The sequence below is a fragment of the Sturnira hondurensis genome, unplaced genomic scaffold (assembly GCF_014824575.4).
Source record: "Sturnira hondurensis isolate 20B ecotype Veracruz unplaced genomic scaffold, ASM1482457v3 Scaffold0014384, whole genome shotgun sequence".
NCBI classification, from domain to species: Eukaryota; Metazoa; Chordata; class Mammalia; order Chiroptera; family Phyllostomidae; genus Sturnira; species Sturnira hondurensis.
This window is the reverse complement of record NW_028087015.1, coordinates 39,895,034-39,921,375: the sequence shown is the minus strand read 5'-3', so window position 1 is coordinate 39,921,375 and position 26,342 is coordinate 39,895,034. Positions and strand designations below refer to the sequence as shown.

At 34.6% G+C, this 26,342-nt stretch overlaps 1 protein-coding gene across 3 annotated transcripts in view; it reads left to right on the top strand.

Moving 5' to 3' along the window:
* Positions 1–26,342, top strand: part of RICTOR (RPTOR independent companion of MTOR complex 2) — a 103,532-nt gene that overhangs the window by 53,921 nt on the left and 23,269 nt on the right. For all 3 annotated transcript variants that reach the window (XM_037063215.1, XM_037063214.1, XM_037063216.1), the window contains 20 exons: positions 710–879; positions 6,005–6,072; positions 7,884–7,951; positions 12,244–12,326; positions 14,072–14,159; positions 14,701–14,791; positions 14,903–14,969; positions 15,106–15,186; positions 16,856–16,956; positions 18,119–18,284; positions 18,589–18,690; positions 18,813–18,859; positions 20,776–20,911; positions 21,289–21,488; positions 22,274–22,400; positions 22,764–22,928; positions 23,096–23,172; positions 23,586–23,664; positions 24,693–24,802; positions 25,254–25,341. In XM_037063215.1, the coding sequence (XP_036919110.1) occupies positions 710–879; positions 6,005–6,072; positions 7,884–7,951; positions 12,244–12,326; positions 14,072–14,159; positions 14,701–14,791; positions 14,903–14,969; positions 15,106–15,186; positions 16,856–16,956; positions 18,119–18,284; positions 18,589–18,690; positions 18,813–18,859; positions 20,776–20,911; positions 21,289–21,488; positions 22,274–22,400; positions 22,764–22,928; positions 23,096–23,172; positions 23,586–23,664; positions 24,693–24,802; positions 25,254–25,341 (2,114 nt within the window). The remainder of the gene's footprint in view (positions 1–709; positions 880–6,004; positions 6,073–7,883; positions 7,952–12,243; positions 12,327–14,071; positions 14,160–14,700; positions 14,792–14,902; positions 14,970–15,105; positions 15,187–16,855; positions 16,957–18,118; positions 18,285–18,588; positions 18,691–18,812; positions 18,860–20,775; positions 20,912–21,288; positions 21,489–22,273; positions 22,401–22,763; positions 22,929–23,095; positions 23,173–23,585; positions 23,665–24,692; positions 24,803–25,253; positions 25,342–26,342) is intronic.

Here is a 26,342-nt window from a genome sequence, read left to right as displayed (position 1 = left end):
GATTAGAAAGGAGTATTTTTTCTAATATATTTTAAGAAAACTATTCTAATTATGAAGAGATAGAAAAAAACTATTCTGCTAGTTATGAAGAGATAGAAAAATGAAAAAGAATCAAGAGCTGGCAGACCCTGACATATGGAAAACTTTAGTATATCAAAAGTATAAAAATCAGTTTATGAAGCATGCTGTGATAATTGATTAAGATTTTAAGATAAATTTGTCGTATTAAGCCAAACTGAATTTTCTGACAAATTGAAAACTGAAATGTTCATCACAAACTCATTAAAACACATATATTTGTGCACGCATACAACGAAGTACTTGATCTTTGAAACAAAGGAGTTCCTAAGCTTAAAATCTGAGTTTAAAATCTAAAGTAAAATTTTAAATTCAATAAAAAATTTGAAACAAATAGAGGGCTAATAATCTCATATAAAAAGTCCTTGCAATTCATGGGAAAGAAGAACAATTTCAGTAAAATAGGAATAAAGGATATGGAAAAACAATCAGCAACATACAGAAGAGTTTTGGGAAGTATATTCGGTGACTCTTATTAGATACATTTTATCCACATGCCCTTTTCAATGCCCTTGACTAGAAAGATTTTCAAGTCAGAAAGGAAATTGTTTTAAAATAAAACCCCAGATTCTGATTACATTTTATTAATTATCCCCTATATAATATATTAAGTTTTTCTTTTTTATTTTAGCACTTCAGAATCCAGAGGTGGTGGCCCTTCGAGGTGGACTAAACACCATCTTGAAAAATGTGATTGATTGCCAGTTAAGTCGAATAAATGAGGCCCTCATTACTACAGTATTGCACCTCCTTAATCATCCAAAGACCCGAAAATACGTGCGAGCTGATGTAGAATTAGAGGTGGGAACTTTAATGTTCTTTTTTAGTTTTAAAATATAACTTTAAATACAAACTCTTACTTTGAAATTTTTTAAAGTTAGTAAATGCAGCACAGCATTATCAAACCTAAATTTTCTGAGATTGGCTTATTTCCAGCAGTATTTTATAGCTCATTCAGTTTGGACTGAAATTGGATTGAAAAAAATTGGATTGAAAAATATTCTCAAAATATTTCCTCATTGTGTAAAATGAAGTTTATTTTTTTAGCAATGAAAATTTTACTAAGCAAATTAAAGCACAAGCAAGGTCACATAGGCATTTACCTATTTATTTTAGAAGACTATTTTCTTTTTAAAGACTTTAGTGTGTTGTGTGTAAATAGCTCCTGCTAATTATATACTGTTTATTTATTAAACCATGCGAAAAGCCTTTGAACTTAGAACTGCTTATTAGCAAATACTCACCATGTATACTTGAAAGAAACAGGATATATATATATATATATATATATATATATCCTTTAAAAATTTTTTTTTACTGATTCATTGTTTTTTCTAGTTATAAAATAATACATACTCTTTTAAAAGTACATAGTGAAGGTTGGGACAGAATTATCACAAACTATATTCTTATAATTTATTTGTGTGCAGGTACTATATTGTTACTCATTACAAATCGTGAGCTTGATTTGTTTGTATTTGGGTTGAAATTATGCAAGGTATAAAAAGATTTATTTTCTGTAGTTTGTCTTTCTAAATTATTTTATGTAAAACTTGTCTTAAATGTTATAATTGTGCTTTTATTAGGATATTTGAGATCATAACATTGTGACATCAGCCTGTATCATACTAACAAATATAAGTACAATATTCCTCTTAATATGTGACTTTAAATACATTATTCTTGGTAATCCAGTGGGAATAAACTGGCATTTTTCATATTTTGCTGTATGTTTATGTTTAAGTTTTATTTTATCAAGTAGAAAAACTAGAATCTTAAAATTGGTGAGAAGATTACAGTGAAGAAAGGTGATATTTATAAGCCTGTTTTTTTGTTCCTGTATAATTGTATAGCAGGTTAAAACTTTATAGAAGTGAAAAATTTTCAAGTAATGTATTAGATGTTTAAGTACATGACTGTATCTTTGCTTATATCTTGTTTTTTAAAACCACAAAAAAAATTGTTCTTTTTTTCTTACTCAGATCCCCCGAGAATAGCATAGCAATCGAGAGCATATGCAGATCTAGTTTTGACTTTTTTGTATGACCTGCTAGCTTTATGATTTGGGGCTAGTTATTAGCCTTTATGTATGTGTGTGTGTGTGTGTGTATGTATGTATGTATGTATGTATGTATTTCCTCACCCAAGAACACTTTCTTGATGCTTCTTAGGGAGGATAGGAGAGAGAGAGAGAAACATCAGTGTGAGAGAGAAGCATTGATTGCTTGCCTCCCATAGGTGCTTGGATGGTGGGGAGGGGTGAGGGGGTCAAGCCCACAACCGAGATACATGCTCTAACCAGGAATCAAACCTGCAACCCTTTGGTTACAGGATGACACTCCAACCAACTGAGCCATACTGGCCAGGGCTTAGCCTCTCTTGGACCCATTTATTCCCTCAGTAAAACGAAGGTCATGATTTTTGTCCTGAACAGTTGTTGTGAAGAGTGAGTACTATGGTAGTAATGGTAGTGGTCGTATTTAGTAGAAACAGCAGTAGTAGCAGCAGCTAACACTAATGTAAAGCCTTCAGTGAGCTGGGCAGTGTGTCTTGGTGCTTTTCATATATGCATTCTGATATACATAAAATATTTTATTTAGTACCTGGCACATAATAAATATTCAAATACTGGTTACCTTCGATATTACTCAGTATCATCATCTTCTACTTTATCGTCATCCTCTTCTTCATTGTAGAATCTGCTCTTAAGAGAATATTGTCCTCATTTTTATTAATTATATTTTATCAGTTTCATTCTAAATCGATCATTGGTTCCCTTTCCTGCATACAGAGGAATCAATTTCAGTGCTACTGTCTATTGGGCCTGTATCTCCTTCCTGTTAGAAATGGTTTTTAAAATTTACCTTGGCTTCTATTTATATTACATGTAATATGTTTTCATCTCAGACAGAAAAAGAAATGAAGATTTAGTACAATAATGTTAATAGCGTAGAGACTGTGTAAAGGTTGTAAATTAATTGTAATTTTATAGTAAATTTAAAAAACATTTGTTAAACTTACACTTCAGAGTGGGGTAGGGTAGTCCATAACATCTGCTGTGGGAAACTGGCAAAGCTGGGTAATGATGGGAATCGTCTGTTTCGAGCGGTGTAGAGCTGGGAAACCAAGAAAGACCAGAGGGAGTGAAGTTTATTTGTGTGTTTGTTTATTTTATTGCTGACATTATTGCAGATGGGAGTGAAGTTGTAAGGAAGGAAGGTACTTGGAGAGTTTCCCTGAAGATCTACAGATGCCCTTGGGGGTACTTGCAGATTTCGGGTACAGGCTAGAGGCTGAGAATGTGACCTAGGCCTAGGTAGAAGACCAGAGTATTTGGCAGTCCTGGGAGTATGTCGTGACAAGGCATGACAAGCCTAGAGACGTGTAAAGTCCCTAGACCAAGTCTGACTTATCCCCCCAGACATTTGCTGAAATGAGCGTCTCTGCAGGATAGAGGCTACCGTGTCCAACCCTGAGGACATCACAGGGGAGTATGCTGTAGTCTCCATGCATAGGATGCAGAGGCCTCCCAGGAGGAGGGGCCACGGGCAGAAGGGTAAAGGTGTTTAAAGGAGTAGTGAATTCACACTGATTATGCAGTTGCTTTTTTCCCTTGGTCCACTTACTGATTAGGATATAATTAGTAGCTGAAAATCCACATAGGCTTTTGCTGGCATCAGAAAAACTGGAGGAGCATTTAGCAGTAGTGTGTGGTATTAAAGTGACAAAACTGGGTATTTCATATCTGATTTTCCATGCGTGACATTCCCTGAAATCTGAAGCTATTGTAGATGGATAGCTAAAGATCTTAGTTCAAAACCTGTGAAATAAAAAATAAATCCAGTCAGCACCAAGGAGAAAAATACTTGGTAAGCTCTCCATTGAAAGCACTAGAGGGCTGTACCTGAGGAAAGGAAACCCAGAATGCACTCTATCTTATCAAAATTGCAACATAGTCTCAATTTAACTTGGTGATCAGAAAAAACAATCAGCTTCCTAAACCACCTGATGGCGATAACATCACTTGGATTATAAAATTCAACTTGTCTGACAATCAGGACTTTGACAGAATGTCATACAAAAAGATAAATTTATGTCTGTGTGACTGAAAACCGAAACAAAAAATATTGTGTAGAAATACTCCCAAAGGTGATCCAGAATGTTGCGGTTAGAGGGAAAGGACTTGAAAACAGCTGTGATTCATTTGTTCAAAGAAATGGAGTAAAAGAGGAAGAAAATAGATGAGATAATGGAGAATTTTGCCACATAATTGTAATATACAAAATGAGTCAAATGGAAATTCTAGTACTGAAAAACATAATACCTGAAATTCTGAGCTCAATGAAGTTAAAAATTCATTTTGGGCAAGAAGATACCACTGGTAAACTGGAAGAAAAGTCACTAAAAATATTCAGAGTAAAGTATAGTGTGGGAAAAGAAAGCAACAGAACAAAAGAGATAAAACATAATTATTGTCTTTGGAGAAGAGACACAAAATAGGCAGAAGCAAATATCCAGAGTCAATGGCCAAAACTTTAGTTTCTAAAACTGATAGAACTTCACTTCATCTTTGCAAAGCTCAGAAAACTCTAAGTGAGATAATACAAAGAAGACAATATGTAGGCACATTATGGTAACATTGTTGAAAACCAAGACCAATAAAAATCTTGAGAGCATCTTTAGGAAAAAAGGCAGTACTTTCAAAGGAGCAAGTCTGGCAGCTGATCTCCCGACAGAATTAATGGAAACCAGAAGAAAGTACAACTGAATCTCTAGAGTGCTGAAAGGAAATAATGCCCAGAGAAAATGACTTTCCAAAACAAAGGTAGAATAAAGATTTTTCAGACTAAAGACCCAAGGGGATATAAAGAAACATTACTCTTCTTGGATCACTTTCCTGTGTGTTGGGAGGAACTGAGCCCAGTTGCCAACAACCAGCACAGTGTGAGTCAACAGTCCTGAAGCAGATCCTCCAGCTCCCGTCAAGCCTTTGGAATGCCCCTGTCCCGATCGACATTTCGAAGCTTGTGAGGGGACCCTGAGTTGGAACTGCAGCGCTAAGCCCCTCAGATTCCTGAGTCACAGAAACCATGTGAGATAATAAATATTTATTGTTATTTGTAGAATGAGGCAGGCACAAAGAAAGAAAGGCTAGAGGGAGTCCTCATTCAAAAGGAATATGATCTAAACAAGTGTAGGGAGGAACGGAAAATGCCAGAAAAAGTACATACATAACTAAATATTTTTTAAAATACTGATTGTCAGAAGCAATATTAGTTACATCTTCCATATTTTAAATTGAGTTTAAAATTAAAATTCAGACCACAATAATGCAGTAGGCACTAGCAGATAATTAGCAAATGAGATAGAGTGGTTAAAACTCTAAAATGAGTGAGTGTAGCAAGCTTGCTGAATATGGGGGCAATACACGAAAAAATAGCTTGGATTTCTTTATAATAGCAACAGAGGAGAATGTAATTTATAAAATAAAACCATTTCAATAACGTTCCTAAGTGGACAAAACTAAGTCGTAGTGTTGCAGGTCAGGATAGTGATCCCGGAGTTGGTGGTGACTTGTGAGTACCGAGGGGAAGTAAGGAGGTTTTGAGGCTGCTGGTGTTTTCTTCATCTGGGGCTGGCTGCGGGGGAGTACTTAGTTTGAGAACATCCGTCAAGCTGTGCATTTATGATTTATGCATTGTTTTATATGTATATGTGTATTACACCTCAATTTAAAATTTAAGAAATCCAATTTCCATATTTTAAAAAATCACTCGTGTATTTCTTGATGATAAGTTCAAAGAAATAAGTCTCTCAAACAGTTTACCCAATTAGAGATATAGAGAAGTGGAATTAATTTTAACTTGTTACACAAAGAATGCATTTTACAATAAGGGCACTTATTTTTTTCTGCTTTTTTTATCAGCGAATTTTGGCACCCTATACTGATTTTCACTACAGACATAGTCCAGATACAGCTGAAGGTCAGCTCAAGTAAGTATCATTTGTTCCCAGTAATTTAAAAGGTGATGTGTATGTTGCTAATCAAGTTTTAAATTTGCCTGATTGTATGTAGAGTCAGAGCAATGTGAGTTTGAGTTTGTTTAGTATTTCATGGAATTGTGTTGTAAGTCTCTGATAATGTAATTAACTGTGGTTTAAAAAAATTAAAAGTAAATTTTGAGAAATGTAAAGACTAATTTTACGTGTAAAAAGGTAAATTAGGCTGCAGTAGAAACCTAGGTCTTTTTTATTGTTTATGTATTTTTAGTATTATTACATTGAGAGAATAAAAAAATAAAGTAACAAGGATAGAATGAAGTGCTATCTTATTAACAAGTTGAGTAAACAGCAAGATAGCATAGGTAGAATATTGAAAGTAAGGTTAAAAGGGAAGTAAAAGGATATAGAGTAAAGATTATTTTCTGCAAATGAGGCAGGATAATTTTCAGAGTTGTTTGGGAGAGAAAAAGCACATAGTTCACTAGATATTCTGGGATAGCTTTTTAATTAAGTTGATTAGACATCAAGTAATGTACTATCTGAAGATTTTGCAAATGACACAATTCCTGTAAATATTCTGTGAGGCGTTTTTCTGGTAGGATTGTTGGTTGCAGGCATACTTATTTTGATAGATAGTAAATAATCAAAATTACTAAGTTATGGAACATTGTGAAATAGGGATATTTTTGTTGTTTTCTTTTTCCCCTTGAATTAAAAAAAGGGGTTGTACATCTTTAATCACCTCCATCACAGTGGACTCCTCACATTCTCACGTATCATGACCTGAGCTAAGAAATCAAAATAGGTGTTCTCTGTTTAAGACTTCTCAAACCTCTTTCTGCTAAGTTATGAATTTAGGGTTTTTAGACCCCTTTCTTGGCTTTTTCTTATGTTTCTTGGACATTCTCTTTATTGACACAGAGCATACACATTTTCTATTGCTGCGTAACAAATTACTACAAACGTAGCATGTTAAAATAACATCATTTTATCAGCTCCCAGTTCAGTAGCTCAGAAGTCTGGTGTGGCCGTTGTGTGTGGGTCATGGGGAGAAATCCACTTTCAACCTTACTCAGATTGTTGTCAGCATTTACTTTCTTGCTGTTACACAAATTAGAACTCCGGGTCTGTGCTGTCAGCTGGAGCCTACTCGCAGCTTCCAGAGGCCACCCTCTTTCTTTGTCACCTGGTTCCCTCCATCTTCAAACATGAGGAATTCCTCAAATCCTTGTGTTTCACTCTCAGACTTACCAGCTTGAAAAAACTCTTTAGTCAGGTCAAGCCTACCAATAATCTCCCTATCTTATGGTCTGCTGGGCTCTACAATATAAACAGAACGGCACTCATGACAGTAAAATCATATACTCAAGATCCACAGATTAGGGCATGAAATCTTGAGTTGATGTGAGTATTTTAGAGTTCAGGCAGAAATGCTCATTAAGCAAGCTGGTATTGTCTATCTAGTTCTTGATTAAAAGTGATAATGAGCTATCTAAGAATACTTTTTTTAATAAGCAGGAAACATGGAACTAAATAAAAAAGTCAAAATGTATAACTTACTTTAAACTATGTTGTGGATCTGAAATTGGAAGGGAGTTCTTATGTTATTGGGTCCTTCACTCTGAGACAGTTCTGATCTTTGTTTTTTTTAACATGTTTAATTTCCTGTGTAAATACTTAAATGTTAACTAACAATAGTGCTCATTCTGCTATAGTACGAGGAAAAACTCACTTTTTGTTTTAACATTTTGTTCTTTTCTTTGACCTCCCCACCCCTGCTGCCGTCCACATACCACACCCAGAGAAGACAGAGAAGCAAGGTTTCTATCCAGTAAAATGGGGATCATAGCAACATTCCGGTCATGGGCAGGTAAGTTACTCTGTGCTGCGAGGTAACACTCTCTTGCGTAAGAAAAACTTCACTGTGCTTTCATGTTAAATTATCATTGCAGAATCTGGTTTAGATAGTATTCTAATCTCACCTTACATGTTATTTTTAGAGCTAAAAGGATTTGTACAAAATTATTAAAGTTGACTATTTGTAAGTCTATATACTCACAATTGCCTAGCCAATTAAAGTTAAATATGATCTATACTTCTGTTACCTAAAAGTATAATATAAAATATCAGCAAGAGTAGGCCATTAGTACTCTTAAATTGCTTTAGAAGATGGATTATGCATGTTTTATCTTTCTGTGGAATAAAAAGCAAACATTTCTCTTAATATAATATCACCAATTATATTAGTAATTACCTTCTTCCTCTTTGACTTTGTAGAGTAATTTGAGGAATAGCATACAAAAGAGTGTAGCAGTAAGCAGAACTAGAAGATTTACCTGAAACACTTCAATGAACCTAAATAACCCAACAAACAGCTATCTTTTTCATGCAAATTACTTTCCCAGCCTTTTGGCCCCCGGCCAGTGTGTTTACAGGGACTTCCTCTGACCTCTCTGAGCTTTGCTGAAAACTCCACTTATGCCCTGTGTGCCTGATGGCTGCCGATTTCCCTCACCCTCGGAATAAACTAGTATTTACGAGGGCCCGATGTCACACAGTCTTTCTTATGCCTGGCCAGCCTGCACACACTATTTCAGTGTGGAGCCAACACAGCCCTCCTGTCAAGCTTAGCTGTCACTGCCCTTGCTCCAGAACTCACTCTGTTATCTGTGGCTGTGGCTGTCACCCTTGACTGGCCTTTGCCTTCCTTGCCATTAGAGCTGTGCCGGTGTCACCAAACCATGAATTCTCTCGGGCTTTAACCACCAGGACAGCCTAGTGACCGTCTTCTCATTCTCCCTCCAGACTCTACTCTCCCTGTCACTGTCACTAATCTCTGCCATTCTCTTCCCTTGCCTCTCTTAAATGTGCTTTCTACCGTGCTTGCCTTTGTCCTGTGGCCTTTAATACTGATCCATCATTAGAAACGGGTACTGTTTATGAGGTAAATGAGCTTCTTTATATTCATGATGTTATTTCTATTATATATAATAGATTTCAAAATCCAAATAAGTGATCGACAAATGAACTCTGGAACACAGTTTCTTCAGGAGTTGCAACTGCCTGCTTTCCAAAACTATTAGCATAGAGTATGATCTGTAAAGACTGTATCTTAATCTATAACCTCTCACATTACATCAGACATCAAAGTTTGAGAAATACTGATATAAGTGCTTGAAAGTAATAGAACTTCAGAGTTCTTCAGAGTTTTTTTAATTTCTTTTTTTTTCAAGTTTATTGATTGATTGATTGATTTTTCAGAGAGGAAGGGAGGGAGAAAGAGAGGGAGAGAAACGTCAATGTGTGGTTGCCTCTCACATGGCTCCCACTGGGGACCTGGCCTGCAACCCAGGCCTGTGCCCTGACTGGGAATCGAACTGGTGACCCATTGGTTCACAGCCTGTGCTCAATCCACTGAGCTACACCAGCCAGGGCAGAATTCTATATGACTTTTTAAAAACATTTTCCTCCAACATTTTATTATCGAAAATTTCAAATGTACAGCAGAATTGTACAGTGAACACCCATATTCTTTTACCACCTAAATTTTGCTCTATTTACTTCATTGCTTATTTGTTCATCTGCCCATCCCTCTGAATTCATCAGTCCTCTTACATTATTCTAATGCATTCAACAGGAGGTTGCATATTTTAATAGTCAACTCCTAAACACTTGAGTGTGAAGACTATTACCTAGAATTCAATATTTGTTTATGGCCCTCACTGATTATTTTTTTTGTTTCTGTAGCTTTGTGTTTTTAGGTAAAATTTCCCCTTACATCACAAATCTTGAGTCTATTTAATGAGTTTTCACAAGTGCTTACATGCTTACATGTATCCAAACCCTTTACAGGATATAGAACATTACCATCACCCCAGAAGGGTCTCTCATGCCCCTCCCTGGTTAATCCTAAGCCAACACCCATGAGAAGTAACCATTGTTCTGTTTATTTTCATAGTAGTCAGCTTTGCCTGTTCTGACTGAAACTTCGTATAAGTGGAACCATAGTATATTTTTGCTTTAGTGTAAGGCTTTCCATACACTCAGTTTGATTTTGAGATTCATTCATGTTGTTGCATATACCAGTAATGTGTTCCTTTTTATTGCTGAGTAGTATTCCGTTGGGTAAATGTATCACAGTGTGTTTAGTTAGTGAACACCTGATCTGTTCCCAGCTTGACTATTGTTAGCAGGGGTGCCATGAGCAGTTTTATGCACTTCTTTTTGCAGATGTGAACTTTCATTTCTCCCGAGTAAATACCCAAATGGAATTACTGGGTAACAAGGTGGATATATGTTTAGTTTTACGAAAAATTGTCAGTCTTTTTTCTAAAATACTTACACTGTTTTATACTACTGTAATCAGTGTATGTGAGTTCCAGTTGATCTGCATCCTTGTCAGCATTTGGTGTTACTGGTCTTTAGTCTTAGCCATTTTGCTGGGTGTGTAGTGGTATCTAATTGTGAATGGAATTTGCATTTCCCCAATGACAAATGATATTGAATGCTTTGTTTATTGACTATTCATACATCTTCTTTTGTGACATGATATTAATATGATTAAAATTATTTGATTCAGTGCTCTCACTTAAAATTTTGATCCATACAATTTATTTGAAGTCTGTCAGTTTCACTTTTCTATGCTAAAAGTTAGATTTTAAGATTAATAAACTTTTAAAAATATGTATTTTGTTGATTATACTCTTACAGTTGTCCCAATTTCCCCCTTTGTCCCCCTCCACCCAGTATCCCTCTTTCCTCCTGCATCTCCCCCTTTAGTTCGTGTCCATGAGTTGGGCATAAAAGTTCTTTGGCTTTTCCATTTCCTGTAGTATTTTTGGCATCCCCCTGTCTATTTTGTACCTACCAATTATGCTTCTTAATCCCTGTACCTTTTTCCCCATTTTCCCCTTTCCCCCTCCCCACTGATAACCCTCTAAATGATCTCCATGTCTGTGAGTCTGTTCCTGTTACAATTGTTTGTTTAGTTTCTTTTTTTAGATTCAGCTGTTGATAGTTGTGAATTTGTTGCCCTTTTAATGTTCATAGTTTTGATCCTCTTTTCTTTAAAATAAGTCTCTTAAACATTTCATATAGTAATGGCTTGGTGATGATGAACTCCTTTAGCTTTATAATGTCTGAGAAGTACTTTGCCTGCCCTTCCATTCTGAATGATAGCTTTGCAGAGTAATCTTGGTTGTAGGTCCTTGCTTTTCATCACTTTGAATACTTCTTGCCCCAGTCCCTTCTAGCCTGCAAAGTTTCTTTTGAGAAATCTGCTCATAGTCTTATGGGCACTCCTTTGTAGGTAACTCTCTGCTCTTCTCTTGCTGCTTTCAAGATTATCTCTTTATCTTTAACCTTTGGTACTTTAATTGTGATGTGTCTTGGTGTGGTTGTCTTTGGGTCCACATTGTTTCAGACTCTGTGCTTCCTGGGATTGGATATCTATTTCCTTCACCAAATTAGGGAAGTTTTTCTTCATTATTTTTTAAAAATAAGTTTTAAATTTCTTGTTCTTTCTCTTCTCCTTCTGAATGTTCCTGTAATCTGGATGTTGGTACGTTTTAAAGTTGCCCCAGAGGTTCCTAGGCCTCTCCTCATTTTTTTGAATTCTTTTCTTTTTTCTGTCTGCTATTCTAATTGAACACTTTTTCTTTATTTCATTTAGTGTAACCTTCATTGTTTCCCTTATGTTTTTGTTGTGTTCAGTGAGTTCTTTGTGCATTCTGATCACCAGTAGTTTGAACTTGACATCTGATAGGTTGGTTATCTAAACTTTTAAAAGACTAATGCCAAGCAGAGTTTTTCACTTTAGTTAAAGGATGCATTAAATGAGGGAGAAAGACCATTCATTGTCTTGCTTTCTCCAATATTTTTATTTCCTGAGAATCACCCATCAATGGATGGGAGTTGTAAGTCAGATACTATACACTTTTGGGGGTATAAAACAGATAAAAGAAGGAAGTAAAATAAAATTACAGTAATCTCTAATCAGTAGGCAGTTCAGAGAATGTTTGAAATATACTATCACTTATGATACCCAAATAATACAATAGTATAGTTTAGCTTGGAAAAACATCACAGATTTTTATATTAGGGATATATTACTAAAAAAAATTTTGAAATTTATGTCAATGATTTTTTTGTAATTTTCTTTAGGTATTATTAATTTATGTAAACCTGGAAACTCCGGCATTCAGTCTTTAATTGGAGTACTTTGCATACCAAATATGGAAATAAGGGTAGGTAAAAGTTATGCTAATTATAAAAAGGTTATTTCAGGGATGCTTCTTCCTCAAGAATTATTAATCTGTATCATTGAGCATTTTTAAAAATACATAAATAAATATTTACAACTTAGTTGAAGCTTAAGGAACCATTAGAAATACTGCTGTTAGGAACTGAGACTGTACTAAAATTGGGTTAAAATATGTTAATTATGCTTTATTCATTAATATGCAAACAGTACAGAAAGGCATTCTCATTGTAAAAGGTTCAGGCAATGCAGAATTATATTTAGGAAAAAGTAACTGATATTTATGCATCTTCAAACTTTTAACATGGTTTTATAGTGTAAGGGGTTTTTATTAAAATTGAGTTGTGTATATATGTATATACATGGGTGCGAGTATATACATATACATTGTGTGTGTGTGTAGTCCGGAAAAATTCCCGCCATTGTTAATATAGTGAGAACAATTTGCATGACATTTACATAACTTGACAGCCCAGAAGAACAATGGCAACTTCACTGCACTAGTCAGTGGGGGTGGTAGACACTGTTGAATGAACATGTGCACTGTGTGACCATTGCATTCAAAATGACTGTGCAAGTAGAGCAACAGATCCGCATCAGATTTTGTCTTAAGCCTGAACATACCTCTGTGGAAACTATTCGGAAGATTCAGAAGGCTGCAGGTATGGGCAGCTGGTGATTGGCAGCCTCATCACAGACAATGTGCCTACTAATGCATCACATCTTATGCAGAGTTTTTTTGGTTAAACATCAAATCACCCAATTGACTCAGTCCCCCTTACAGCCCAGATTTGGTACCCTGCAACTTGTGGCTTTTCCCAAAACTAAAATCACCTTTGAGAGGGAAGAGGTTTCCAACCATTGATGAAATTCGGGAATGTATGACTGGGCACCTGATAGTGAATGGGAGAACTGTGTGAGTTCCCATGGTACCTATTTGAAGGGGACTGAAGCATCATTGTCCTATGTATAATATTTCTTGTATCTTCTTCAATAAATGTCTCTTTTTCATAGTATAAGGCTGGCTACTTTCTGGACAGTCTATATGTATATATATGCTCATTTATTAGATGTACTTGTAAATTATTAATGCATAAGAATTCGTGTTATACAGCCAAAACAAATTACCAAATGGAAATTGGAGGAAAACATTAACTTTTTCTTTTCCTCTTCAGTGTGTTTTAATTTTGTTCAAAGGAACAAATTTTTTTCTTTTCTATTTTTTTGTTTATATAAACCAAATTTGGAATTGAGCAGTATTATTAGAAAATATCAGCCAGGGGTGCCTCACTTAAAGTGTAAACTGAAGAAGCATTCAGACAATGAGAATGGAAGGATGTGGTTATAGGTGGAAAGATTGAGAATGAAGCAACTAGAGGTTGAGGCAATTCAGTTGACTTCTTACTCAGGAGATGATGAAATAACTTAGCCTTTGGAGTCTGACTGATTGAGGTTTGACTAGTTTTATTATTTATAGTTCTGTGACCTTGGGCATAATTACTTTTAATCTTTAAATCTGTTTCTTCACATGTATAATGGGGTTATACATGTGATTAAAAAAGATTAAATCATGTGTGTAATCATTTTGTAATTAATTTTTTATTGAGCATAGCTCAGAAATATGTATTCTGTTTTTTCAATTTTTTATTTTGTGAATAAGATATTCATAACGTCTTTAAGCAAATATTTTTTCCAGAAAAGTAAATGAACTGTATTTATTTGTACTTGTAGCGAGGTCTGCTGGAAGTGCTTTATGATATATTTCGTCTTCCTCTACCTGTTGTGACTGAAGAGTTCATAGAAGCACTGCTCAGTGTAGGTAAGTTATTGAAGTGTATTTGCATCTATTCCAATGTTGTGATTTTTAAAATGTCATACCTAATTGAGATACAACCCCTTAAAGGAAAAGTAATGAACTAAATATTGAATATGATTTTCTTTTATTATTGAATCATTGTGGCATGAAATTAATATAGAAATAAAAACTGCAATAGAGTTTTAAAAATAAATTTTTAATTAATTCTTTATCACCCTATCTCTTTCAAATAAGCAGTGAAATTAATAGAAAGATGGACCAAGGATGGAAGAGAAGACCATAAGAAATTTGTGTAATTCTCAAATTAGATAATCTAATTCTTATTTTATTTTAGTCAAATGACCCCAAAGTCCCAAAATAAAGTTAGATTTATATTCATTTACATAAATCATTTTTTTCTGTATGCATTTTTGAATCTGTTTTTTTCTAACTAGTATTTAAAAAGATTATTGATAGCCTGGCTAGCTGGTAGTTATATACACTTCTGCAAAGTGTTTCAGTAACATCTAGTTATCTTCTAAGTATCTAATTTTAACTATTTTAGATCCAGGCAGATTCCAGGATAGTTGGAGGCTTGCAGACGGCTTTGTGGCAGCCGAGGCGAAAACTATTCTTCCTCATCGTGCCAGATCCAGGTGGAGTTTAGATATATAAATGATTTAGATGTTTACAATTACTGTTTTTATGTTGAGTTACGTAATGTGTGGAATGTTGTTCACGTTGTTTCTGTGCGGTATTTATTACAGGCCAGACCTCATGGATAATTATTTGGCATTGATACTTTCCGCATTTATTCATAATGGACTTTTAGAGGTAAGACTTACAAACCTCATTTTATTCTATTTTACTTATTTTCTATAACAGAATTCTTTCAGAGCAACAGACATTTGCGTAAATGTGTTCATGTATACTATTTTGTGACTCTGGTGTTTTCTTCTGCTTTTCAAAGGGTTTGGTTGAAGTGATAACAAACAGTGATGACCTTATCTCAGTGAGAGCCACCATCCTTCTAGGGGAGCTTTTACACATGGTGAGCTGGCCAACTCCTGATTGTGCCTGGTGTCATTAATATTTTAACTTAGGAAATAGGTTATTTTAACAATGTTACTTTGTATTATCTCAAACTATAAATACATGTTTTTGGACATAAATCTTTTTGTTACAAAGAACCCTTGATGTCTTATATTTTGATATGTATTGCCTAGTTTTAGAAATGAAACAAATATAAAAAGTACAAAGTACCAAATAAGGATTTTTGCACTGACTTTCAGTATTGACAGTTTCAGTCCTTTAAATCTTAATCTCTCATAGAAAGACTTTCTAAGGAACTATAAAACTATAAATACTGCTTCACTCAGCTAGGAATGGAATATAGTAGTCAGTGCTTGAGTTTTAGAGAACTTTGTGCAGGATTTCAAATTACTCTTGCCTTGTTAGGACACAGTCTTGTCTGTAAACGTACCTGTAGAGGTTCGTGGGGTGGGAATCTTTTTTGTTTTTGTTTTTGCACCATGATTTTGTGATATCAATAACGTCCGGAAACAAGGAGCTAGAAAAGTGATCTGATCATTCCTTACTCCCAGTAAATCAAACAATGAGGAAGCTTTGCTTGTAAGATAGAAGTTCCTATTTGTAGGCTACCTCTTAGTTAATAAAATGCTAAGTTAAAAGAACTATTTTAAACTCAGTAAGGGAGAAGCAGCCCAGTGGTGAGTCTTTTAAAATTATACTGTGGCTTGCTGTTATTGGCAGAGTATTTGTTTCAGTTGTTTTAGCACTGTGCCTCCCCAGTTGTTTTATTTATTTATTTATTTATTTTTCCCACATAGCATCTGGGCTGTGGGAGTGAAGTAAACAGAATTAAACAGTTTAATGATAACTGTCTTGTTTATCAATAAATTATTTAGCCACTTGCTCTGTTCTCCTTCAGCCCATTTATGAAGGAATTAAGTAAGTAATATTGCAGGTTCTCAGGTTTGATTATTTTTATTTCTGTTCTCAAGATATCATTTCCTATAAGCATATTAATATTCAGAACTATTTGCTTTTATATGAATGAATCACTTTATTTCTTTTCGTCTACACACCAGAATTCTATGATTATCTTGAAATATAAAAGTGCTTTTTAGTGGTACAGTGGTGTTTGTTAGTTCATTACTTACTACTCATGCCTCTTCTGACTTCCACATTTAATTAATTTAGTTATCTTCATGGATAAAAGCAGATTGAGTGGTAGAATTTTGTTTGGAAAGCAGGAGTTAATGAGTTTATGTTGAATACTATCAGAATATGAGACAAACTTTTTTTGAGAAAGTGCTTTTAAAAACTTAAGTCAATTCATACAGTATTGCATTTAGTATTTTAAATATTACTTTTAATGCAAATTATAGCGCTGGATCTAAGTTGTGTTGTATTGTTTTTTGAGATCATTTAAAGACTGAGTTTAATTATGTACCACTTGAAAATTACAATTTATTGTTATAATGAACTATTTCTGTGAAATTTAGTTTTATTAACGTGTAACTATATTTGTTACATCTCTTTGTTGAAAGTAGATAAGATAAACTTATAAATAAATATAGTAAAATAAATCATTGTTAATTTTATGAGTAAAACCTTAGAGTCTTTCTGTTCTATCTGTAGATAATCTAGAACATAAGATATTTCTCAGCTCTCCAAAACGTTATGTTTCATTTTAGGCAAACACAATTCTTCCTCATTCACATAGCCACCATTTGCACTGCCTGCCAACTCTGATGAATATGGCAGCGTCCTTCGATATCCCCAAGGAGAAAAGAGTGTACGTATCAGAGCTCGAGGAAGGTTTTTGCCTGGTATCTTTAATACCCAGTTAGAGTGCCCTCTCTTCTTTTTTATTCAGAAAGTAGCGTGAATAGGCTACGCTTGGAAATTCTTTCAGGGAAACTGTACAGTAAGAGGAAAATTAATAGTTTTCTCTTTTATGATTTGTATTTTAGGCCACAAAGTATTATAGCTTGGCAAAATCAGCTCTTTCTAGCATTTTTCTGGACAGGGCATCAACTTTCTACCAAATTAATAAAAATGTTGGTTGTGAGGTTTTGGGACTATTTTATGTTTTGAGCAGCAATTAAGGTTTGTTTTTAGTGTTTAAATTATTTCACATGAATAAAAGCACAAAGACTAACCGTGTTTTCTTTTATATGTGGGGTTAAAATTAATGTTGGAATTTTGTAGCCCACACTGTAGACGTTGGAGTAAGCTAAACTCTGAGAGAAATATTGCAAATACGGAATCTATAAACAAAAGTTTGGTAATATAGCTATTGCTTTGCTGGAATTCCAGTTCTGATAACAAAATATGATGTATAGGGTAAAGGTAGAGCAGCTTGAGTGGGAAGGGCTAGTAGGACTCCTTTCATGTGTTAAAGATTGTGTCTAGGCCAGGGGCACCTGTTGTTCAGGTGTGATTTTTAAAATCTGTATTTTTGAACCTCGTGTATTTTTGTAATGATAGCAAAATGTAGTTCATTAACTGTTCAGAACTATGAATTTCTGTTAACAATTCATAGTAATATTCTACTTATTTTAATTCTGTCGATGGAAATACTATTATTTAACAAACTGATGTATTATAAACTGAGGGTCTTATGGGCCATCTCAGTCCTGACTCTAGGCTTACATTAGTGATGGTAACTTTCAGCTTTTATTTCAGTAATTTCATAATGGAAAAAGTATACTTTCCCAAAGCCTGATAGACTTAAATTTACTGGGTCTGTTTATGGCCATGAATTTCTTCATACATTTTAGTAGTGTTCTTAATTTCTTTTTCTTTGGTTCCAAATTTGATTAAATAATTTACTTTTTAATAACAACCTTCATACTTAAATTTATGCATGTTTTAATAGAGTAGTTTACCAAAGTAATCTCTTCAAAATTATGCTAGCTTACTACAGTAATTAATTGAAATTTTTTTCTCATTAGGCGAGCCAGTGCAGCCTTGAACTGTTTAAAACGCTTCCATGAAATGAAGAAACGAGGACCTAAACCTTACAGTCTTCATTTAGACCACATTATTCAGAAAGCAATTATAACACACCAGAAACGGGATCAATATCTCAGAGTTCAGAAGGATATATTTGTTCTTAAGGTACTGACACAAAAATTGCAATTTTTAACTTGGTGTCTTAAGTATGCACATTCTTGCTTGGATTTAGTATGCATATGCTTACTTGACTTTTCAATTTTATTCATGCATATGGATTTTCAGATGGCTTCCAAGTTTTGTAATGATTAGGCAGTTTACAGCTGTGTCTTTGTAACTTTTAAAGTTAAAATTTTGATAATCTATTATTAAATGAAAAATGTTTTCTTTTGTTTTTAAAATTTAAGCATAGTTTTCTGATTTGAGATAATTTGCCTTAATTTTCCTTATTACTTTCTGATGATTTTAGGATACAGAGGAAGCTCTTTTAATGAACCTTAGAGATAGCCAAGTCCTTCAACATAAAGAGAATCTTGAATGGAATTGGAATCTTATAGGGACCATTCTTAAGGTATGACAAGGTGCTTCTTGGTAATGACTTGATCATCTTCATTTTATTATTCATTTTGATTCATCATAGTTTTGTTTGACATTGGTAAATACATTTACAATATAAATATTATGTTTTTCTAGTGGCCAAATGTAAATCTAAGAAACTATAAAGATGAACAGTTACACAGGTATGTAAGAACTATTTTGCTTTTTAAATGTAAAGACTTAGCTTCAAATTATACCTAATTTGTTAATAATCAGGGCTTTAAAGATACCTACATTGTAATAATGGGTATTCTGCACATAAATACAGATGCTCCTAAACTCGTGTTGGGGTTACATCCCTATAAACCCATAAAGTCATAAGTTGAAAGATGAAAATTCATTTAATGTACCTAACTTACTGAGCATCATACCTTAGCCTACCTCAGACATGCTCAGAACCATGTACAGAAACCCCGGCAGCACTGTGCTGGAGTGTCAGTTGTTTACCCTGGTGATCACCCGTCTGGGGGCGGTGGCTCGCTGCCTCCGCCCAGCATCACCAGAGAGTGTTGTACTGCGTATCACCAGCCTGGGGAAAGTTGGCAGTTCAAAATTTGAAGTACAGGCACCATTGTAAAGTTGAAAACTTGTTAGTCGGAGACCAATTTTTTTGTACAGTTTTATGTGTAGTCTTATTTTATAACCAGAAAGTTTCAGTTAATTCTCTTTCTAGTCATTTAGTTTGGGGACAAATGAAGTACTTGAGGTAAAAGTTTCTCCAGTTGGGTGATACCAACCCTGTAGCCATCTTACCCTAATGTATGAGGGTGGCATAATAAGGACTTAATGCTTCCCTCCCAAAATGCTGGTCGCTATTAGTAGTCTACTTACACCTTCATTGGCATCTGATTTTGAAGGATTAGCCCCTCTTCCTCCTCTTTACCCTTGCCTTCATCGAGTTACTGCTCCACACCTTCCACAAAACATGCTAATATTCATAGCAAATATAGTACTTCAAGCTTTTATGCATTTTACTGCATCAGAGTTAGGTAACCAACCACCAGTACTGATCTCCTTGGAGAAGAGGGCCTTTACTTCATGATTTTTGTGTTATTTTTTTAAAGATTTTATTTATTTAGTTTTAGAGAGGAAGGGAGGGAGAAAGGAGGGAGAGAAACATCAGTGTGTGGTTGCCTCTCACATGCCCCCTCCTGGGTACCTGGCCACAACCAGGCATGTGCCCTGACCGGGAATCAAACCCGTGACCCTTTGGTTCGCAGGCCAGTGCTCAGTCCATTCGGCCGCACCAGCCAGGGATATTTTATGGTTTTGATTGTATTTATCAACTCATGATATTTTATTTAATATCTATATTGAAATTGGAGAAATATGTAGGTCACATAAATTACACTGGACTAAAGAAGCACAGCACTAACTTTTACACCCTCGAGAGTAGAGATGGTGTCTCGTTCACCTGTGTTTCTCCAGCTTCTCTCTCCCTGGCGCCTTTATTAGATTGGATTATAGTGAATGAAACTAAGTTGGACTAAATTAAATGGAAGCTTAGAATATACTGTTGAAAACTCTAACATTGAAACATCACAAATTATGTTCATTGCTTCATAAATTCAGTTGTCAAAAATTTACCTGCAGTTTTTAATACTTGGCTTTTTTGCCCAATTATGAAAAAAAGAGACAATTATAGTGTGATAACATGCTTATAATTATCTAGAGTAAGATTATTTTATGGAGTCATGATACAAAATTTTTTATAAAATATAGTAGAAGAAAATTTATGTCCAGATGACTTTCTCATATTTATCCAACCTTATCCTCTAGCTGTCTCATATCTGCATTTCTCCCGCTAATGCCTTTGTTTTCCACTATTTATTTCAGGCATCTCACTGTAAAATTCTTATTTTACACAGATATTCTTTAAAATGAAGGGGTTTGAGAGGATTTTTGTTTTGTTTTCTATTTGTGTGTGTGTTAAATTTCTTGCCATTTACCTCAATGGTTTAGACCTAAAACATTCAAAACTTTATTATTCCTTAAAGTATGGTTAAGATTCTAAAGCAATTGTTTGGTTTCTTGGATTCTAATTTTATTTTGATCTTAGGTTTGTACGAAGACTACTTTTTTTTTACAAGCCCAGCAGTAAATTATATGCCAACCTGGACCTGGATTTTGCCAAGTCAAAGCAGCTGACAGTTGTGGGCTGCCACTTTACTGAATTTCTTCTTGAGTCTGAAGAGGTAATAAGCACTTTCAACCTTTTCCAGAGCAAGTCTTTTTCATTCATTTTTCTCCCTTTTATTTCTGAATATGCATAAACTGTGTTTAGAAACATAGGGAATGAGCAGACCTAGATTTGAATCCCGCTACTTTTGTGACTTTGGACAAGTAATTTGCCTTCTGAACACCTGGTTTTCTTCTTACTGAATGGAAAATAACGCCATCTCCATGCAGCGTTGTGTTTGCTGGGATTGAAAACAGCAGGTGCTCAGTGACTCAGAATCTGTTATTAGTAACTTCATCATTATTACATTTTGTGGACTTTGATTAAAGTTAATTTTTCTAATTATAGGTACTGAGTGCTTTTCTAACACTATTACAATGTTTTTGCTTTTAGGATGGGCAAGGATACTTAGAGGATCTAGTAAAGGATATTGTTCAGTGGCTCAATGCCTCATCTGGAATGAAACCTGAAAGAAGTCTTCAGAATAATGGTTTATTGACTACTCTTAGCCAACACTACTTTTTATTTATTGGAACACTTTCTTGCCACCCTCATGGAGTCAAAATGCTGGAAAAATGCAGTGTATTTCAATGGTGAGCATCCCTAGATTGTCTGCTTTTTTTAAAAAAACAAAAGAGGTAAGTTAATAACAGACATGACTATTAATGGATAAATGGTAATCATCAAAGAAAATGAGTAGTTTAATGAAAAACATTATTTTGGGTGTTTGACCAAAGGTTTAGCGTCAGCGTTGGGCATTTATTCAATTTATTTTATTTATTTGATTTACTTTTACATTATTTGTTTTGGTTTTTATTTATTGTATTTTTCCATTACCGTTTATCCCCTTTACACCCCCCTCACAGTCACCACACTGTTGTCCATGTCCGTGAGTCCTTCTCTTACTGTAGTTTTCCAATGCCATTTGTCCTCCCTGTACTTTCTTCTGCTTCCCCTCCTCCCCCTGCAATCACCAGACTGTTGTCCATGTCCATGAGTCTTTTGCAACAACATGGCTGGACCCGGAGAATATTATGCATAGTGAGATGAACCAGAGAAAGTCAGATACCATATGATTTCACTTATATGTGGAATCTAATGAATGAACTGAACTACAAGCCAAACGGAAAGAGACTCCTAGGTAGAAAGCAGGCTGACAGCTCTGGAGGGGCATTTGGGAGGAAGGAGGGGTCAAGCAAACAAAGGAAAGAGAGAGCGAGCTCATGGACACCGACAACAGTGGTGATTCTGTTTTTGTCGTTAAGTGCTTTCTTTTAGAAATGCCTGTTTATACTTGGGATTTTAAAATATGTAGTGAATTAACAAATTGATACAATAATTTCTAATAATCTTCATTATTTTCTTTCGGATTTTTTAGTCTCCTTAACCTTTGCTCCTTGAAAAACCAAGATCACCTGCTAAAACTGACTGTTTCTAGCTTGGACTACAGCAGAGATGGGTTGGCCAGAGTCATCCTCTCCAAAGTCCTCACAGCAGCCACTGATGTGAGTATAACAGCAATAATACCATATTATTTGTAACCAGGTAATTCCTTATTTTATAAATATCCACCAAGTAAAATTAACTATAAATTATAAGAATATGGGATGGAATTTGAGCTTACCATAAAATTTTACTTCCTCAAAAGAACTCCATATAGAATTCATATTTTTATATAAAGGGGAAGAAACAGCTAGATAGAAACAGAAGTATTTTATTTTATGACCACTAAAAGAAGTATATAAAGGGCTACATTATCAATTCCAGTTTTTCTCCCTTTTAAAGTAGTAAAACTATTTCAAAACAGAGTAAACTGGCTATTCCTGATGAAGTTTGTTTTTTTAAAACATGTTCATTCATCTTCATAGGCCTGCAGATTGTATGCAACAAAACACTTAAGAGTGTTGTTGAGAGCTAATGTTGAATTCTTCAATAACTGGGGAATTGAATTACTAGTGACCCAGCTACATGATAAAAACAAAACAGTCTCTTCTGAAGCTCTTGATGTCCTGGATGAAGCGTGTGAAGACAAGGTGAGGGTTCGTGATTCTCAAACAGTGTGTGCACGCCAGTTGTTACTACATGTTCAGTTGTAACAAAACTATATGAAACTAGAGTGTGCATATCATGGAGATTTTGAAAATGGAAAATTTACTATCTTTGCGCAATTGTTAATTTACCTAATAATTATTTATTTTAGGCCAATCTTCATGCTCTTATTCAAATGAAGCCAGCTTTATCCCACCTTGGGGACAAAGGTTTGCTTCTCCTTCTGAGGTAAATTTTAAGGAAATTTTTTTATGGTTATATTTTCTATTGTGCTGTCTCTATAGCATATGTTCGAGCTGGATTCCAGTCTGAAGAAGCACCTGCAGGAATTCAGCTATTAAGTTCTGAAAGAGGTCTGTGTTAGAACGTTGGACCCCTGTAAACACTCAGTGTTCCCTGTATATTTCTGTGGGCATTTTCTTGACTGTTGTTGGATTCAAGTGGTTTTTTTTTTTTTTGGAAAGATTGTGAAAATGGATTTGTAATTGAAGTTACAATAGTTGACTTTTTTGTTTTAAGAAGGAGCTATTTCTAAAGTCTTTTCACTCCTTAAACATAGTTTGGTTTTTTTTTGAGATATATTAGTCTTTAACAGTTTTTGCCATTTCCAGTATTAAACTGTTAATTGTTTTTGTTTTTAGATTTCTCTCCATTCCAAAAGGGTTTTCCTATCTGAATGAGAGGGGTTATGTAGCAAAACAATTGGAAAAGTGGCACAAGGTAACTTTCTGTGGAGTAACATTCAATTTATATGTTATCTTGAGAGAGAGAGATTTGTGAATTTGGAGGATTTATTACTTCATCGATATTTGAAACTATAGATGTTAAATATTTAAATTTTATATGAGGTCTTAAATTCTACATAATTGTATTTATATTTATTCTTTCTTAAACTATAGTTATTTGATAGTGAACTGTTGAGTTTGTGTGTATTCTGTAGAAATTTAGATCATCTCATTCTCTTTAATGCCTACATAGTATATTATTGTATGAATGTACCTTAATTTTTATAGGTACTCTTGTATTGATGGGTATTTATATTGTTTCCAGCTTTTTAATTTTATAAGCCGTGTTTGCTGGATATTCTTGCATATATATATATATATATATATCTTTCCATACTTCTCAAGTATGTCTATTGGATAAATTTCTAAAAGTATAATTGTAGGGTCAAATCATACATGAATGTAAAGTTTTGATAAATACTGCCAAACTGCCTTCTGAAGAGGTTCTCCCAATCTCTTCTAAGCACTCGGAAGTGAGGATCATTTACAGTGAAGATGGCAGTGTGGTTGACCAAATGTTTTCTGTGTTTGGTTGGAAACATTTTTTACATTGACCTGATTTACATCAGTGGGAAAAGGTGTTATTTCTTACCAGAGGTACTCAAATGACAGAACTCAGTTAATTTTCTTTCTAAAATTCCCTGTGAATATCTTCAGTGCTTAATATTAAGGAGCTAGGTTTTTTTTTATGGGAAAAGGGAATCAAGTAAAATGAAAAACAAAATTACTAACTTCTACGGACTCCATTGAAAGTGAGGTGGAGAGTATAAGCAGAAATATTTTGGGTGTGCTAGAACATTTGCATTCATAGTACCTTGTCTACTCTTTTCAGAAATTTCTTAAATTTCCTAAACATATTTATATTTCTCATATTTATGCTCTAAGATTTGCTAGGTACCTAACATATTATAAAGTTAGTGAATTTGTAGTACCATGTACAATTAACACAGTATTATCTTCTAGGAATATAATTTAAAATATGTTGACTTGATTGAGGAACAACTTAATGAAGCACTTACTACTTATCGGAAGCCGATTGATGGTGATAACTATGTTCGTCGGAGTAACCAAAGGTACCATCCAGTTAATGGAATAACTTATTGTTGGTCCTCAAATAAAAAATTTAAAACCAGTTTGTAATAGTTACTTCTAAAGTTTTCTGAATACCTGGATATTCTGTTTCTTACAGTGAAAAAGGAGAAATCTTCCTAAAGGGCAGAATAGATTGCTCAAAAACTCAGTGGCATCCATAGTGCACTGAGAATACCCTTACAGACAGCATTCAGATACCCTCTGTGCTGTTCCTAGTCTCTCTAGTCTCAGCTCCCTTGCTGTAACTCTGAGACCAGATAAACTATTGTCTGTCTAGAGAAATCCTCATGTCTTTCCACGTCCATATTTGGATTTATGCTGGGGGATTATATCTAAGAATTCTGTTTACCTAGTACTTTGTTACTAGTAATTGTTTTAGTTGACATATTCAAACTGAGCCAATAGGTATATCAATCAACTTTATTATACTAGATTACAGCGTCCTCATGTCTACCTGCCTGTACACCTTTATGGACAACTGGTACACCACAAAACAGGCTGCCATTTGTTGGAAGTACAGGTAAAAACATAATTTGCTTATTTTAAGTAGCTACAATAGTAGGGAAAAATCTTAATATTGTTGAAGTATTATTTTTGTGAAAACGTCTCAAAAGCCTTAAGGTCACTGACAGAATTGCTAAAAGCAATTACAAGCATCCATTCTTGTGATTGACTTTGGCAGTCTTTGTGGGTAATCCTTAGATGTATTACTAGCTTGCATGCATTTCCTTGATATGTGTGTCACCTTTTTTAAGCTTATTTGTTACATAAAGCCTGTAACCCAGTGAAGGTCTGGGTTTTCCCCTTTAGAGTGTATTGGGATAGTTCATCTCCTTAGTAAAAACATGGCTAAAGAACTGAGTTTCTTCATTCCTCTTATTGGGAAGTTTTCCTGAATAACTGATCCAAATTCAGTTATCTTCAGTGACAAGCACAGTGTAAGTTGCCCTTTGTTAGTGTCTCACTATTCTCTTACACTTCATGGAATGTGAAGGCGTAAGCCAGCAGTTCTTCAAGTCTAGTATGCATGCCAGGTTTGTGGCTGTGCATATGTCTTATAACCAGGTGTTTTCAATAAATATCACCTTTTTCTTCTGTTAGAAATAGTGATAGAAGTATCTGTCTGTAATATAGCCATTTAGTTCCTCCTCATGCGGGTGTTCATCTCAGTACAGAAGTTTTGCACAAATATACTCTATAGTTTCATAGATGGGGTGGGCAAAAGTAGGTTTACAGTTGTGAGTACATGAAACAGATTTTATTCTCATATTATTTTTATTAATTATTGTATTATTTATTATTTGCTCAGTGTATCTTACATAGTACGGTAAAATCTTGGCATTAGTATATTATTTTATATTTAAAATGAATAATGATAATTTTGACTAATATTTCTGTAATACTAAGTATTAAGTACATTTTAAGCACTTCCTATGCAGTGACTCATTAAATCAAACCTCGTGAGACAGGTGCTGCTACTCTTCACATTTTAGAGGTGGGAGATCAAGGCACAGGAGGTTA